The 18,492-nt window shown below is 45.0% G+C and overlaps 1 protein-coding gene across 6 annotated transcripts in view; it reads left to right on the forward strand.

Moving 5' to 3' along the window:
• Window positions 1–10,987, forward strand: part of ELOVL7 (ELOVL fatty acid elongase 7) — a 162,990-nt gene extending 152,003 nt beyond the window's left edge. For all 6 annotated transcript variants that reach the window (XM_068271822.1, XM_068271823.1, XM_068271820.1 and 3 more), the window contains 4 exons: window positions 935–991; window positions 2,303–2,408; window positions 6,434–6,570; window positions 9,970–10,987. In XM_068271822.1, coding sequence (XP_068127923.1) covers window positions 935–991; window positions 2,303–2,408; window positions 6,434–6,570; window positions 9,970–10,251 — 582 coding nt within the window. In that variant the 3' untranslated portion in view covers window positions 10,252–10,987. The remainder of the gene's footprint in view (window positions 1–934; window positions 992–2,302; window positions 2,409–6,433; window positions 6,571–9,969) is intronic.
• The last annotated feature ends 7,505 nt before the right edge of the window (window positions 10,988–18,492 follow it).

Below are 18,492 nucleotides of genomic sequence, written 5' to 3' on the forward strand. Positions count from 1 at the left end.
AGTTCAAATCCCTTCATTTTTTTTTATTTTTTGTCACAGGTACACTTAAAGTCGGGCTTCAGTCATGACAGGCTCTCTTTTTTTACTTTAAATACTCTTCAATATTGCCAGACTTGCTACTGTGGTATGATTTATTTGTTTAAGTAAATAATAAAGGCATTTTACTAAATTTGATTTCTGTTTTTTAGCAATTTGCATCAGACATAGAAACGTAATTTCTCATCTCTTGTTTCTTACATTGGCCCCAATTCACTAAGCAGTTTAGACTAGTCCTCTGATGGTTTTTAGTCTACTGATGGTTTGGTGTAAATCAGTTGCATCAAATGGGAATTCACTAATAATTACCAAATGTTTTAGACCTATTTTTAGACCTGGTCTAAAACATTCGGTAATTAGGTTGATAAAGCAGGGGAAATGATCAAAAGATGCAATTCACAAACTAGTAGCTATGACTGACATCCTTCTCCTTTGGTGAGCTCTCAAAAGGTTCCATCCTCGCATCTAAAATACCCCACAGAATTACTTTACCGACAGAAATCAGCTGGTCTATTCTCTGTCGGAAAAAGTGTGTGTCGTTGCCACTTGTTTGCCTTTGTGAATTGCATCTTTTGATCATTCCCCTGCTTTACCGACTAAATTACCGAATTTTTTTAGACCCGGTCTAAAAACAGGTCTAAAACATTACACCAAACCATCAGTAGATTAAAAACCATCAGTAGACTAGTCTAAACTGCTTAGTGAATTGAGGCCATAGAGGGAAATGTCACAAATAAAGGTACTGCATAGGCTGCCCTGTAAACTGTGGCTGTCCGGGTTTATGACAATACATTGTTTGGGTACACACTGAATGTTTGGAATGATGTCCGTTTAGAACATTGCTTTTTGAGAATGTACAGTAGATATGACTCTTTCTCTCCTTTGTTTCCCTGTCTAGATGGCGTGGACATGTTGGCTCTACTACTTTTCAAAGTTTATTGAGTTACTTGATACAGTAAGTACAAACAGAATTCCTTTTACTGCTCTCCACTCCACATATCAGGCATACAACTGGTACGGTTGGGTAGTGCTGTGTTTGAGCTCCTTTGTGCTGCAAAAATCAACAATCAACATTCTATCTTTTATTGGTTTGATATCTTCAGTGATGAGGGCTGCCAAACAGGGTGTAGTTTTCAATCACCATGGTGCGGAACAGTTTAATGACCTATATCTGTGAATCGGCGTGCCAGAACTAATTGCATGTGATCTTGTATTGAGATCCCTAAGGGCTCTTTCACACCAGAGGCTAGTTTGGGCGTTTTACAGCCAAGACCATCGTTGGCATTTTCCAAGGTAAAATAAAAGTCCATAGACTTCCATTTTACCTTTCACACCTAAAGCAGCTTTTTTGGGTGTTGCGTTTTGAAGCTCCCCGGAGCTTTTTCGAAGCGGTTTACAGCCGAAGTTGGCTTTTCGCGTTTCAATGATAGTCAGTGGAAAACGCCAACTACTGTTTTCAAAGCGTTTTACAGCTGACTTGTTGACTTATTTTTAAAGAAGAAAAAAGAAGTTTTCATATGAAAAACGCTATGTATTGGCGTTGAGCAAAAGGCAGAGTTTCAGCCTTTTCTACCGCAGCCTTTAGTGTGAAAGAGCCCTAAAACCCTGTTGCCAAGGTCTCAAGTCAGATCAGTGGAGTTTTGTAAAAAAAAAAATAGTAGTTTAACGTAAACTTGAACTGAAAGGGTGTTTGTTTGTTTTTTGTTTTTTATTATATACCTGGGGCTTCCTCCCGCCCCCTCCACCCAGATCGCTCCCTCGCTGCCATCCTCCACTTCCTGGATGCTCCTGCACAGGCGCAGAATGCTCCCAGCAGCGGTAGCGCGACGGGGGAGCAGGTGTGGGCGGGTTGCGCCTGGGCTGACTGGCTGAAGATAATGAGACATTTACCAGAGCATCCAGGAAGCAGAGGATGGCTGCGAGGGAACAGCCTGCATGGAGGGGGCTGAAGGAAGCCCCAGGGATGTATAAAACTTTTACACCCTTTCGTCTCAGGTACACTTAAAAAGAGGAAACCTGCTCCACCATTCATATATGCACAGCAGCACCAGCTTGCAGTTCACAGCCAGTCGGACTAACACACTCCCCCTTTATTAAAATGGGCATGCAGAGGGGAGATGAATTTCTCTATCATCTGAAGCCGCGCCTACCTGGTAGCATGGCTGTGTCAGAGTGTTGCCATCACATTGTGGGTGGGAGGTGTCTGCTCTCTTATGTATTGATCTTTTTGCTTCAGTGATGCAATTTATATTTTTCCTGTTTTCAGATCTTTTTTGTGTTGCGTAAAAAGAACAGTCAGATCACATTCCTGCATGTGTACCATCACTCCATCATGCCCTGGACATGGTGGTTCGGCGTCAAGTTTGCTGCAGGTAATCTCTTTTATTTTAAATGTTATGTTCCTTCTTAATTATTGCTGTGCAGATTTAGGAACTAAATATTCCTTCTAGCAATAAAAAGCGGCCTCTGAGTTTAAAGGACCACTGTAGCGAAAATCATAAAATTTAAAATACACATTACTTTTCTCCTATGTTGCTTTCACTTGAAGTAGGTAGTAGAAATCTGACAGAACCGACAGGTTTTGGTCTAGCCCATCTCCTCATGAGGGGTTCTTAGGGTTTTCTTTATTTTCAAAAGCACTTGGCGAATATCAGTTGCTCTGTTCAACTGCCAAAGAAGTGTGCAGTGAGCACGGAGGCTGGCCAGCATCTTTTTGTAAATCCTGTTCAGGGTATGTCTTTAAATGGATTAAAGGCCATGCTGAAAATCCCCCATGATGAGATGGACTAGTCCAAAAACTGTCGGTTTTATCAGATTTCTACTATCTACTGTGACAGCAACATAAGAGAAAAGTAATTTATGGCTCATTTTACTCTGGAATAAACACACTTCTTCTTTGTACGTGGTTTACATGTATTTTAAATTTTATGATTTTCGTGATAGTGGTCCTTTAATCGCTGCACCATGATCACATTTAGGCTGTCGGAGGGCGGACCTTCACCTCCAGCCATTCTGTATAGAATGAGTAGGGAATAGTCACAAAGGGGAGGTATATATGCAGTAAGGGTGAACAAGAATGATCTCCTGAAAAGCGAGGTTGTCTCGGAGTGTGCAGGGGGTGCGGACTGTTTATACGGGGGTTAACTCGAACTCTTAACCTAAGGCACCACCTCACTTCTGATGCACTCCATGCTGCATTCCATCTTCTTACACTTCTGCTTTCAGGGTGGAAGTGTAAGAAGATCGCCACCTCCCTTCTGATGTGCTCCATGCTGCATTCCATCTTCTTACACTTCTGCTTTCAGGGTGGAAGTTCCAGTTTAGAAGGTGGAAGTGTAAGAAGATAATAGGTGGCATTGAGCACTTCAGAATTAAGGCGGCGGCTCATTTGAGTTAAGCCCCCATACACAACATGCGTCCCCCCACACACCGTTTTTTAGAGATTTTCAAAGCAAAGCAGATTTGAATGGGAAGGCTATTCTCTCCTATTACCCCTCTTAAGCGAGCCAACGGCTTTAAAGTGTGCCTGTGATGAAAAAAGTGCCCAATTTTAAATATTTACTTCATTCACGTTCCGTCGTTTTCACGTGAGAAATGTTCACCTCCCATTCATTAGCCTATAACTTTATCACTACTTATCACATTGCACTGATCTATATCTTGTTTTTTCCGCCACCAATTAGGCTTTCTTTGGGGGGTACATTTTGCTAAGAGCCACTTTACTGTAAATGCATTTTAACAGGAAGAATAAGAAAAAAATGGAAAAATTCATTATTTCTCAGTTTTCAGCCCTTATAGTTTTAAAATAATACATGCCTCAATAATTAAAACTCACGTATTGTATTTGCCCATATGTCCCGGTTATTACACCGTTAAAATTATGTCCCTATCACAATGTATGGCGACAATATTTTATTTGGAAATAAAGGTGCATTTTTTCCATTTTGCATCTATCACTATTTACAAGTTTAAAATAAAAAAAACATAGAAATATTTCATCTTTACATTGATATTTAAAAAGTTTAGACCCTTAGGTAAATATTTACTATTTTTTTTTTTTTTATTGTAATTTTTTTTTTTTTTTTTATAGTAAACATTTTATTTGTGTAGTTTTGGGAGGGTGGGAGGTAAACAATAGATTTATAATGTAAACAATTTATAAGGTAAACAATAGATTTATAATGTAAATGTGTGTTAATTTAATTTTTTTTTTCCTTTCAGGTGTAGTATTACTTTTTGGCCACAAGATGGCGGCCATGAGTTTGTTTACATGACGTCACTCTAAGCGTAGCACACGCTTAGAGTGACGCATCGGGGAGGGAACAGCCAGAAAAAGCACAGCTTCCGAGAGAAGCTGTCGCTTTTTCAGCGGGGGAAAGGAATCAGTGATCGGGCACCATAGCCCGACACATTGATTCCATGTCTACTGAATCCGCGGCCGGGAGTGCGCGTGCACGCGCGCGATCGGCCGCGGGAGCGCGCATGCTTCCTGGACGTAGAAACTACGTCCAGGAACCAAAATAGGTTAAAGAGACTCTGAAGTGACTTTAAAAACAGTTTTTTAGCTTATATTCTACATGGGCATGCTTGCCCCTGCTAAAACGCCGCTATCCCGCGGCTGAACGAGGGGTCTTTACCCCCCAAGTCCCCCCCTGCAAAATCCACTACCAACTTGGTCGTAGATTTTGCTCTTCCTGGAGGCAGAGCTAATGGCTGTAGCTCTGCCTCCATGCGCGTCTATCAGCGGCGGATCTCCGCCTCTCCCCGCCCCTCTCTCTCTGAAGGAAGACTGAGAGGGGCGGGGAGAGGCGGCGATCAGCGTTGATAGATGTGCTGAGAGGCAAGGCTGCAGCCATTAGCCCTGCCTCAACAGAAAGCGATCCCCGGACACCACGGAGGGAATTTGGGGGGTTCAGCCGCGGGAGAGTGGCGTTTTAGCAGGGGCAAATATGCCCATGTAGAATATAAGCTAAAAAGCGGTTTTTAAATTTGCTCCAGACTCTCTTTAAGTAGAGGGAAGCCTCTGGACCGTCCAGAGGCTTCCTCGTTGCGTACATGTAATTAAGGCGCTGGGAAATTTGGGCGAAGGGTAAAGCCAAAAAACAGCCCACCCTGGCTCCTGCAAAAGTCACTATTCCACCTCCAGGCAGCCATGGATAGTGGGGTGAAGTAATTCGGCTTCCAGCTATTGCTGGCAGCCAAATGACGCTGTTTTTATCGTAATTTGAACTCCATCTTTTGATGGCACCCAAATTGCTCACTGAGCACCGCTGTAGCCGTAATTCACAGCCTTAAAGTGCATAAACATCTAGAAACTGATGTCACCTGTCTGATTTCATTGCTGGGCCGGCCTGTACAGAATCAGGAATAAAGTCGCTCTCTGTAGACAGGAAAATAGGGTAACAACCCTCCACCCAGGGTGGACTCAATGTAGTGTACAAGATACAGAGGTGCCAAAAGAATAAAAGGTAATTAAATGAACTTAAAAAACCAACTGGTTAAACAGAGGAGGCAGCGGTGGTCTTACCCGCTCCAAACAGACACAGGCAAAGACTGCGATTCAGACAGTCGACAATTTATTCGGAACTCCAAAAAACAATGCAATGCGTTTCACGGGCCATACATCCCGCTTCCTCAGGCAAAATACAGCAGGAGTCACAGCATCTGTTTTATATCAGCGAGCTCGGCGCTTCCTCCAGCCCTATAAACACTTGCGAATCCCTCGCCATCCTCCCGCGGTCTGCCGTTCAGCCACGATCAGTCTTAGTAACTGGTTCAATGGGGTCCAGTCTGGAAGACCCCGACTGACGTGAGCGAGTTACCGGGAGTGATTGTTGCTGAACGGCAGACCGTCTGAGGATGGCGAGGGATTCGCACATGTTTATGGGGCGGGAGGAAGCCCCGAGTAAGCATCAAATCTTTCCTATACGAGGTCTCTGGTTTAATTTAAAGCCTCATCTACACGCGTAGATGAGGCTCCGATCCGGCGGCTCGATTAGCCGCCGGATCGCCTCTTCCGCGTCCCCGCTCGCTCACGCGTGCGCCGGATTCGATACCCGCTCGTCCCCGCGCCGCTTATCTTTCGCTCGATTCCCTGCCATTGTCCCCTCGTGGGGAACGAGCAGGGAATCGACGGTAGCATTAGAGGCTCTATTGATCACACATCTGAGCCTCATCTACGCGTGTAGATGAGGCTTAAAAGTTCTAGAAACCATGTTATTCATAGGCTGAACTTGCAGTGGGCCTATATAAATCCCTGTCTGTGTATTGCGTCTGCTGTCATGACTTTGCCGTGCTCTGTAACTGTATCTAGTAACCTGTCAGTTTTCTTGCCCCAATGACCTTTGTGTTTCTAGTTTCCCGTGTGTAACCATGTCTTGTGTCTCTTCTGGTTCAGGTGGTTTAGGCACATTCCACGCATTGGTGAACTCTGTCGTGCACGTTATCATGTATAGCTACTATGGGCTGTCGGCGCTCGGACCGGCCTATCAGAAGTACCTGTGGTGGAAAAAGTACATGACTACCATTCAGCTGGTATGTGGAAACTTCAGACATTCCTTTTCTAGAATCCGCCTAGTCAGCATTCTCACCAGAGGTGTACAGTGAATAGGGGATTAGGCATCAGTCACTGGAGCTCCTGCTTCATTTCATATACTGTATGCAGATACTGTATGGTAACCTGGTTGAGCAGTGCATCATTCTGAAACCATGACCACAATTGCAGCCTGTGGTGGAGGGGTTAAAGTGGACCTGAACTCCTACACAGGACAGAAGGAAAACCGAGAAATGCACCCTGTATGTATTAACAGAGTTTAGCCTGTCTAAGTACCCCTCATCTGACTAAGCACAAGTTGTGATTTGATCCCTCAGTTGTGTCACTTGACTGCCATGCCAGAGAGCTAATTGTTAACATCCTGTGTGCACCAATGTTTGCTTCCATGAAAGCAGGAAGTGGACACACTGCAGATTTACTGTAGGATTTGTATCCGCTGTAACAAAGAAATATTTTTCTTAAAAGGTTATTATGCTGTTAAAGAAAAACATGTTGCATGCAACGTTTAGCAGTTAGGGCCCATTCACACTTAGAAGCACAAACCGCAGGCGATTTTTGCGGGAATGATTTTTCTGCGATTTCACGCGGAAAAATCACTGGACAGTACAGCGATTTCTTAGCGATCGCGTTTAGTGTTACTATAGCACTGAAACTTTTTATATATCGAGTGTGCAGGCTCTCAACATCAGTAAATGGTTTGAACTTTAAAATAGAAGGGTCTCTTTCCGCAACAGTATCCACACAGTATACTCTCACCATAAAGGGTGGCTGATTAAATGACAGATCAGCAACTGCACATTTCAGCAAACTCTTGTCACCGAATATCTTCAAAATGACTGGATCTGGAACTCAAAACCGATATGCACACATAGCGTAATCCCGTCCAGAAAGGTATTATTTCATCACCCAACAAGTGCAACACAAGTGTGGAAACAAACCCCTCCACCAAACAGGGTTAAAGATATTGGTAGCCGCTCACCAGATAATGTGGCTGATCACATGAAAAGACCAGCAACAGCGCTTGTAACAGTGAGAAATCTTCCACGGATGTTAGGTCCTAAAAACTTAATACAAATGCTAACATAGCGTAAAACTGTTTTATTTAAACGTTAAAATTCATTTAGGTGCACTCACATTTCTCCAAACAATAATGCGCATTGTACAAAACCTCAGTCGTCCGAATAAGTTCACTCGCGTCTCCCCGCCAGCTCCACGCTAGAGGCCACGCCTTACTAGTTTCGTCACGTATGACTCATCAGAAGCTGGCCTCTAGCGTGTGCGGGAGACGCTATATACTCTCACATGCAAAAATACTTCCGCGTATGACGCGGAAAGAAAAAACAAAACAAACGCCCCCTATGAGTCATTGGTACAGAATACATGCGGCTACACCACGCTGTTACATACAAATCTTGTTCAGCCTAAAAATCTTATCTATCAGCATCCATGTCCTAAACATAGCAACCTTATGTAAGCTAAACAAAAGTAGGCAAATATAAATGAAATAATAAGTAAAAAGGGGGTAAGCTCTATATGTGAAAACCCTAAACCTATGGTCAAGAACTTGGCATTTTTTTAGGCATTCTTCCAACGCACACCAAATTAAAAAAAAAAAAATCATATACTGATGCTGTGTATGAACAGATACTGGTGCTGTACTGTATGTGGTACCGAGTATATAGAATACAGGTTATTGACTGGTTGGATTGGTCATCTCTCCCTGTCTGCCTGTTTATCAGAGCGGTATGGAAGAATACATTGCGCTGTGCCCATAAAACACTCTGGTCTTTCACCCTTCTGGCCCACCCTTGTATCCTATTTACCTCCTTCTCTGCCTCTCAGATCTCACATGTATGCCTGCGCTGCTTCACTACAGTCCTCAGCAGCGAGTTCTGAGAGGCGGTAACAGGATAGGGCGTATAAGACGACCCCTGACTTTTCAGATGATTTTCAAGGGTTAAAAAGTAGTCTTATATGCCAGAATATACAGTACTAACCTGCTCGTCTGTTATTCATTACCCAGGCTCTTCAGCCACCCCCACCTACATGGTCGTGGCCCGCCCCCAGCTCAGCAGCCACCAATTAGGCTGCAGTTGCTGAGCTGGGCAGGGCCGTGGAATCGCACGTGGGGGTGGCCAGAGGTCTGGCAGCGTTTTGAAAAAAAAAAAAGCATCAGTGAGTTTTTGGAAAAGAAAAGGGGGGGGGGGGGGGGGTGTGCAGAGAGATATAATCGATCAACCCTGAGACAGATCACCCCCACGGATCTTGCAGCATCAGGACAGAGCTTGACATGACAGGCTGTATCTTGTATCTTATACTGGAAGTGCTCGTTACAAAGTTTTGTGTATAGTTCAGAATTTATACTGCACAGTGCTGTGATTAGCAGTGGCGTGATATTATCATCAAATTTCTTCTATAGTCTAAAGCATTAAAAACATGAAATGAACAGCTAAAACCATCTGACTGGTTTCTAAGGGTTTAAAATTATGCTTTACACTTCATAGCTGCAAATTGATAAGCATGCCATTGCTGGGCAGAATTATCAGATTGTGCTGGAAGTGGATAGACAGAAGGGACACATGTGGCTACAACTACTGGGGGTGCACATAATGGTGGGGGCACATCTGGCTATCTATACTGGGGGGGGGGGGCGTAATATTGCAGGCACATCTCGCTACATATACTGAGGGCGGATCTGTCTAATACTTAGCGAATTTCTGCTACCTATACTGGGGCAGGCATAATTTGGGGTAGGGGGGACTCCGCTTGAAATATCTGGTGTTGGAGGATCTTGGCTGACCCTGCCAGGGGAGCATATAGGGACACCATTAGGCTTTCACGGAAATAGTTTAAAGGGAGGGGGACCACTGGTCAAATGGGGGAATGTAATAGGGTAAAACGTAATAATAGTTAAAATTATAATAAAATATACGGTTTAACCATGCCCACTTTAAAACCACACCTACTTTTTAGACCACACCCTCTACCTAATAAAATTAATTAACCTCCCCTAATAAAGTTTTCAATTGTAAAAATTATGCAGAAAAGGTTATTTTCTAATTTCAAAGTGAAAAGTACACACTGTAGCAAAAACCCACCTTTATTTCAGAATCCGATATCATTGCCATAAATGGTGACAGGAACATAAAAGAAGTTTTGTGATAACCAAGAGAAATAGCCAATTAAAATTAGTGTTTTTTTATCTACAGTAGCACTTTTTTTTATTTTTAAACTAGAATTGGCCTTCCCCACTCGGAGTACTGCTGACTATTTGTGTTGGCTTCTTTAGTTCTGCATAATCGGGATTCTACTGTACATAGCGATAGATTCGGTTTATACAATATTAGCCAGCTGATAATACAGTTTCTCTTCCTCCTTAGACGCAGTTTGTGATGGTCACAATTCATATTGGCCAGTTCTTCTTCATGAAAGATTGTCCTTACCAGTTTCCGGTCTTCCTGTACGTCATCTGGTCGTATGGAGTCATTTTCCTAATCCTGTTTCTCAATTTCTGGTTCCACGCCTACATCAAGGGACAACGACTACCGAAGCAACATCAGAACGGGAAAGCGCATCAGAACGGAAAAGTGCATGAGAACGGAACAGCGCATCAGAACGGGAACACACTTCAGAACGGATATATGAAGAACAAACATCATTGACATTGACTACACAGTGCGGGTAATTTACTATGGTGGGAGTGTAGTGAGCTGTGGTGAACAAACATCAACAGTATAACAAACATCTGGTTATATGTACAGTATATAATTATATGTAATTAAAAAAACAACCTATTTTTTAAATAACCCTGCAGCTAATTGGATGTTTGAATCGGACACGCCCTCTTTCTCACTACACTGTTCCTTCAGTAAAACGCCCCCAGTGTTTAGGTGTACCTTACAATGGTATCTTGTGAATTACTTGACAATCAAGCAATATGTTGGTTAGTAGTAAATGGAATATTTTTATTTTTTTTTTTGCACTTTTTGTCAGCATATAAAATAAATCTTGTATTTTTACTGTAACTTATTTGGGAATACCTGCTGGCAAAGGCTGTACAGTTTTTTGTTTTTCTTACAATGTACATATATATATTTATCTGCTAGTCACACCATCTCACACACTTTCGGTTGTTAGCATGGATGTATATGAGAAGTATCCTTGTTTTTTGTACTTTGAATATCCTTTTGAACCACAAGTCTGAGCTGTGAGGCATCGGCCTGAGTGGCTGAGTGAATGAATGACCACACCGACTGAGGATGACTGTCCCATCTAGGAGACATGACACGGATTGGATTTAAACCATCACAGGCTGCAATTTACTTCCACAAATTATTATTATTTTTTTTTTTTTTACAAATGCTGTCATAATAAAAAAAAAATCTGTTAAAATTGAAACCGTTTTTTCTTTTTAATGATCTTGTCTATTTATACTGACGTACACAGTGCCGGATTTAGGGAAAGGCCACCAAGGCCTAGGTATTGGGCGGCAGCTGGCCAAGGGGCGACTGGACTTGGAAGAGGTATTGCTGCATATGGAAGAAGAAGCTGCAAATGGAATACTGAGGTTGCAAATAAAAGAACACATGGAAATGGTGAGTTGCTGGCCAAGGGTCTGTATATAACTGAAAGGGTTTGCTGTACATGAAGGTTAGACATAGAAGAGAGGTCTGCAGAAGGATTACAAGGTGGGTGCTGCCTTGGGGTGTAAAAAGTAGAAATTGACTTACATGGGCCAATACCCCAAATGGACTTCTCTATCTAGGTCACAGATGTCGAACTCTAGCCATATCCAGGCTAGTGTTTAGGATGGACAGAGAAATGGAGGCTGGTGTTTTGATGAACCATACCTTTCCTGATTCATTCCCTTCAATTAATGAGTTGATCAAAAATGCAGCTAGAGATGACTCGAACCTCTGATTTTCAGTTCGCGAACCTCGAAACCGAACTTCCGCAAAAGTTCGGTTTGCGCGAACTTTCACGAACCGCAATAGACTTGAATGCGGAGGCGAACTTTGAAAACTAGAAACATTTATGCTGGCCACAAAAGTGATGGAAAAGATGTTTCAAGGGGTCTAACATCTGAGTTTTTGTATGGAGGAGTGGGATACACGCCAAAAGTCCCGGGGAAAAAAATCTGGATTTGACGCACAGCAGTGTTTTAAGGGCAGAAATCACATTGCATGCTAAATTGCAGGCATAAAGTGCTTTAAAACATCTTGCATGTGTATAGATCAATCAGATCGTGTAATTAGTGTACTGCTTCACACTGACACACCAAACTCACTGTGTGTTTGTGTAGCGACTGCCTTGCTGGACTGGTGCGCACCATGGTGGTGTTCAAGTCCATATGGTCGCCAGGCTGAGGTCGCTGAATGACAGAACAGTGACTGTCCAGCTGATCGAATTTGGTCTGTCCACAATGAAGCAACAACCTTATTATCGTGGGTGTGCAATCCCCCCCCCCCCTACCTGAGACACTCATATAGCTGTCGGTCATTGCTTCATTGTGATACGCAAGCCCCTTCACCACGGCAAGGTAATGATCACTAAGGGGAATTGACATATGTACATGCCTTTTTTTGTTGTGTTGATGCAGTGCAGCCAGAAAAATTAGGCAGGCATGTACACGCACCCAAAAAATTATTATAGCGGCCGCTGGGAGCGGTCTTAAAAATTCAGGAATCCGCCTGATGTCCTGGACCCCTTTGGTGGTGGCGGAGAAGGCAGTCAAGCGGCCTGCAAGCAGAGATGCTGTGTGGGGAGTGACTTAGTCTTGGGGCAGGCAGTCACACAGCGTGCAGGCAGAGATGCTGTGTGAGAGGACTGACTTAGTCTTCGGGCAGGCAGTAACCCTCCGGGATCCATGCCTCATTCATTTTGATAAAGGTGAGGTACTGAACACTTTTGTGACTTAGGCGGCTTTTCTTCTCAGTGATAATGCCTCCAGCTGTGCTGAAGGCCCTTTCTGACAGGACGCTTGAGGCAGGGCAAGACAGAAGTTGGATGGCAAATTGGCACAGCTCTGACCACGGGTCAAGCCTGCGCACCCAGTAGTCCAAGGGTTCATCGCTGCTCAGTGTCTACATCCACACTTAAGGCTAGGTAGTCGGCTACCTGCCAGTAGAAGCATTGGTAGAGGGTGGATTTGGAAGGGCTAAGGCGAGGCATTGGACTAAAGAATGTCTGCATGTCTGACATCACGATGAGATCGCTGGAGTGTCCTGTCCTTGCCTGCGTGGACATGGGAGGATTACTGGCAGTGGTACCTTTTTATTCCGTTGTGCTGTGACATCACCCTTAATTGCACTGTAAAGCATAGTTGCCAGCTTGTTCTGCAATTGCTGCATCCTTTCTGCCTTCTGGTGACTTGGAAACCTCTCCGCCACTTTGTGCCTATACCGAGGGTCTAGTAGCGTGGCCACCCAGTACAGCTCATTCCCCTTGAGTTTTTTTTTTATGCTGGGGTTCCTCAACAGGCTGGGCAGCCATCTGCACAAATTTGGATCCAGCCGTATCATCCATCTCCTCTTGCTCTTCCTCAGTGATGTCAGGTAAGTTCTCCTCCACCCCCCAGCCACGAAAAATACCACGGGAACTTTGAGCAGCACAAGGATCTCATGTGGCATCCGTATCATCATAATCCTCCTCCCCAGCTTCGCTTGCTTTAGACACCTCATAAACTGCACCAACAGCAGGTACTTCATCATCATCCTACTCCTCCTCCATATTGTCGCCTAACTCAGACATATGAGGTGGTGTAACTAGCGCCTTTATCTTGTTGTAACAGTAGAGGCTGTGAATCCGTTAATTCCCCACCAAATAACTCCTGCGACGTGTCAAATGCAGCGGATGTGGTGCTTGTAGTAGCGCTGGTGGCTGCGGAAGATGAGGCGTTCTGTGTTAGTCAACCACGTCCTGACAATCTTGGGAGTTGATGGGACGTGCCTTCTTCTGAGCACTGTACTTTGGTCCAGGGCCACACGAAATCACATCAGCACGACCTCGAACAGACCTGCCGGGTGGCCTTCCTCTGTTCCTGGTTTGTCCATATTGAGGGGGATGAAGTGAAAGGTATGCACTGACTTGACTAATACAATGAGCAGTCACATAGGTGCAGTGAAAGGTATTACAATACAATGTGCAACTGTCACACAGGTGCAGTTAACAGGTATGCACGGAGTGGTATATTACACATAGATCGCAAGAACACACAGATCACAAGAACAACATTAGCTCTCAAAAGAGCTGTTGAGGATGAGGAGTGCTTTTTAGCAATAAGTATCTGCAAGAAAGAGCAACCTAACAAGCCTAACTGTAGCCTAACTAAGCTTTTTCTAATGTCTATGCAGCACCTCTCCCTTCTCTAATTACTGCAGCCACACGAGTGAGTTAAATGGCAGACGCTGCCTGCCTTTAAGGTGGGGGTGGGGGGGGCTCCATGAGGGAGTGTAGCCTGATTGGCTACCCTGTGCCTGCTGACTGACGTATAGGGTCAAAGTTGACCCTAATGATGTAGTATAGGGGGCGGGTTGAACCGCCATAAAGTTCGCGTTCGTTACCACCGAAGTTCGCGCGAATAAATTTGCACGCGAACCGTTCAGGCCATCTCTAGTCTCAGCATGAGGGGAGAACATTGCACATCTGTGTGGAGGGGGGGGGGGGGGGACAGTCTAAACCCCCCTCCCCCCTCTCCTCACCTCGTGCTTTCCCCTCTGCACTCCTCTCCTGCATCTATTACTGGCATCGGCAATACATATATCTCCATTCACCGCTGGAGGTCTCCGATCTGTAAGTACTTCACATTACTTCACTAAGAGATTGGAGACCTCCGGCGGTGAATGGAGGTATTGATTGCTGATGCCGCCAGTAATAGACGCAGGAGGGGAGAGCCCGAGGTGAGGGGGACTGTTCCCCCCCCCCCCCCCCCCCCCCACCGATGTACAATGCTCTCCCCTCATGCTGCGACCCCTGCTGCCCCCCCAAAATGACCCTGAGTGGGCCCCAGAGGGGGCAGGGGCTGCATCCCCGATTGTTACGCCCCTGGATCAGTCATGGTAATGAACTTCAAGATAAGCTATTGTGCTTGATCATAAAAGGCCATAATGTGCGAGACCGCAGTAATCCAGCTTGGATCTATTGATGCTCTACTAAAGGTAACCGTAAGTGACATGATGAGATAGAAGAGTATGTACAGTGCAGAGCGCACAAATATGTTATGCTTTTCTTATTTCTCTGCCTGAAAAAGTTATTATTCAGCTGTGCAACTGGCAGTTTTTCTCTGGTCAGAACCCAGTCGGACTACTGATGAGGAATTACAGCCGAAAAATCCAGTTCTCTACCAGGAGAGGATAGATAAACATCAACAATTCATATTTGAGCAACTGAGACACAGACTGTTTCATTCAGCTGAGACAAAACAATAAATCTGCTTTTTATGTTTTTAAACGTAACACAAAGCTGTGGTATCGTAAAGTCATAGTTAGGAGTGGAAGGATAGAGTACGAATTAGATCGCTGGGAGACTTGGGCGCAGGATACAGCCGATATACGACTTACCCTGCTGCAGCACATGTCCCGGCGGTGTTAAATACTATTGCCCCCCCCCAGGTCCTCTTGGATGATGGGGAATGATGTAATTCGGCTTCCAGCCACTGCTGGCGGCCGAATTACAGGGTTTTAAACGTAACTTCAGCTCCATCTTCTGACGGCACTGAAGTAACTCCCTGTGCGCCGCTATAGCCGTAATTCCTATGAAGGTCTATGGTGGCGCCGGCTGCGATCCAACGTGTTTGATAGATACAATTATTTCTCATCAATTTGTTTTTACTTAAGTTTCACTTCAAAGGGGCACTATGGCAAAAAATTGTAAAATTTAAAATATGTGCAAACATAGACAAAACATAGACTAGAGATAGACAAATAAGAAGTACATTTTTCCCAGAGTAAAATGAGTCATAAATTACTTTTCTCCTATGTTGCTGTCACTTACAGTAGGTAGTAGAAATCTGACATTAGCGACAGGTTTTGGGCTAGTCCATCTCTTCATGGGGGGGATTCTCAAGGAATTTTTTATTTTCAAAAGCACTTTGTGAATGGCCGTTGCTCTGTCCAACTGCCAAAACACTGTGTAGCGAGCAGGGAAACTGGCCAGCATCATTGTTTAACTCCTTTTTAGGGAATATCTTCATAAAGAATAAAAGTCTTGCTGAGAGTCCCCTATGAAGAGATTGGCTAGTCCAAAACCTGTTACTTCTGTCAGATTTCTACTACTTACTGTAAGTGACAGCAACATAGGAGAAAAGTCATTTATGGCTCATTTTACTCTGGAAAAAATGTACTTCTTTGTCTGTTTGCACATATTTTAAATTTTACAATTTTTTTTGCTGTAGTGCCCCACTGCCCCTTTAAGTTGATGAGCAGCATCAAAGAAAATGTCATAAAGGGATGCTCCTGAACCGTAGCCAGAGTGATAGACAGCAACAGTGCTTGAGCTCAGAGTCTCTGGCAGTGGTAAAAGTGAAGTCTGGTGTGATATGTTTTAAATATTGTCAGCTTCTATCATTGGTCACAGTGCAGTCACAATTTGTCATTGGTCAGAATCTTTGTCAGGGGTCACTGCAATGTAATGGAGACAAAGTACATGGGGCACTACAAACTTGGATCATCATATCGGGAACTGGAAAGGCATTAAATCCTTGTCACACACTGTGGGAGCACATTTTATCTGATTTAAGCGATCTAGCCAGATGCTTCTTTTGACCACTTTACTTCTCATGCCATTGGCTCCCTCGCCATCCTCCCGGGCTGCCTCAATCCTCTGCTAGCCGGTAAATCCGCATGACTGCTTCGGTCGGACCCGTGCTCAGTCCGGTCGTGCGTGGGCCGGCACCACGCTCCCATATCAGTAGGCTCGGAACCCTCCCGGCCACGGGAGCATGACAAAAGCGCACACAGCTAGCCCACGCATGCACTGCAGATTGCGGCTTCTCAAATGTAACGGGCCGTCCAGCAAAGGAGGATAGCAAGAGAGACTACGTCCTGAAGGGGGCTGAGGGAAAACCCAGGTACGTATCGATTTTGTTTTTCCCATCTCAGATTTTCTTACAATTCACTAAACGTCACTTTTATAACGGTTCTGTGCTGCTTTTATTGTTATCACCATGGTGATAAATCATGTAGCCATGCCTGGCTACAAATCCTTAGAGAGAGCTCATTTTTCTCTTGGATTAATCATAATGGTACATGCTAGTCTGGCTTCAGCATGTAGTGTGGTTGGTGGTATAGGGGTTAAGTCAGATACCTACCACACACTGAGACCTGGGTTCAATTCCCAGCCCAGCCTGGGTTCAATTCCCAGCCATGATATGTAAGCTGGCTTTTGAAATACTACAAATCCTTAAGCACGCTACTTTTTCTTTTGATCATAATGGTACATGCTAGGCTGGCTTCAGCATGTAGTGTGGTTGGTGGTATAGGGGTTAAGTCAGATACCTACCACACACTGAGACCTGGGTTCAATTCCCAGCCACGGTATGTAAGCTTGCTTTTGAAATCATACAAATCCTTAAGCATGCTACTTTTTCTCTTGGATTGATCATAATGGTACATGCTAGGCTGGCTTCAGCATGTAGTGTGGTTGGTTGTATAGGGGTTAAGTAAGATAACTACCACACACTGAGACCTGGGTTCAATTCCCAGCCACGGTATGTAAGCTGGCTTTTGAAATACTACAATTCCCTGGAAGATGAGACCTTCCTCCCTCCGGGAGGAGGGAGGAAGGGAGGAAAAAAGGACTAAGTGAACAGTTAATGGGGACTATGGGCTACCATATAGGATAAACAAGGTCACTTTATCGATTTTTTTCAATTTTTCCGACGGAATCCGGAATCCCGCGGAATTTTGTAGAAATCCGGCAGAATTTTCATAGCGACGGAATTTAACACTGACGGAATCCGTGATTTCCGGCGGAACGGATTTTGCTGGTTCCGATCATCCCTACTCTCAACCCCACAGCTTGGCAGTGCGGCGGCAGCCATGTTTCCGAGGAATGACAAAGGACTTTGGAAACCTCACTTGCGTGGTTGTGGCCCTCTACCAGCTCAGCTAGGGGTGGGCCATGGCCACACTGGTGGGCGTGATCAGTGCCCGGGAGGTGTTTTTTTTTTTTTTTAAATCATCACGGCCTGTTCTGATAGGGAGGTGGAGCGATCACCTGCCTGGATGAATGACATCAGGACAGGTGAGCATTCCCCCCCGACCCCATCATCCTCAGTCACTCAGATGGAGCCTATCATTACAGGCTCTGTCTATTAACCCTCCTGGCGGTCTAGGAAAAACTGCCAGGGGCAGCGCAGCCGTTTTTTTGAATTTTTTTTTTTAAATCATGTAGCGAGCCTAGGGCTCGCTACCTGATAGCCTCTGTGCAGCGGCATCCCCCTACCCTCTTCGATCGCCTTCGGCGATCAGGAAATCCCGTTCAAAGAATGGGATTTCCTGGAGGGCTTCCTCCGTCGCCATGGCAACGGGGCGGGGTGACGTCACCGACGTCATGGACGTCGTGACGTCTAAGGGAGTCCCGATCCACCCCTCAGCGGTGCCTGGCACTGATAGGCCAGGCAGCGCGCGGGGTCTAGGGGGGGGGGGGGGGTTCCGGCACGGCGGATAGCGGCGAATCAGCGCGGGCGGCGGCGAAAATTACGCAAATCGGCCCAGCAGGGCCTGAGAAAACCTCCTGCGCGGCTCACCCCGAACTACGTTCGGGGTTACCGCCAGGAAGGTTAGTACTGTGGGGGGGTAAGAGTTGAACTTACCTGGGGTTTCTAATGGTCCCCCGCAGACGTCCTGTGCCCACACAGCCAGTCACCGATGCTCTGGTTCCCGCTGCCGGTTCACTTCCGGAGT

Source organism: Hyperolius riggenbachi, chromosome 1 (genome assembly GCF_040937935.1).
Source record: "Hyperolius riggenbachi isolate aHypRig1 chromosome 1, aHypRig1.pri, whole genome shotgun sequence".
NCBI classification, from domain to species: Eukaryota; Metazoa; Chordata; class Amphibia; order Anura; family Hyperoliidae; genus Hyperolius; species Hyperolius riggenbachi.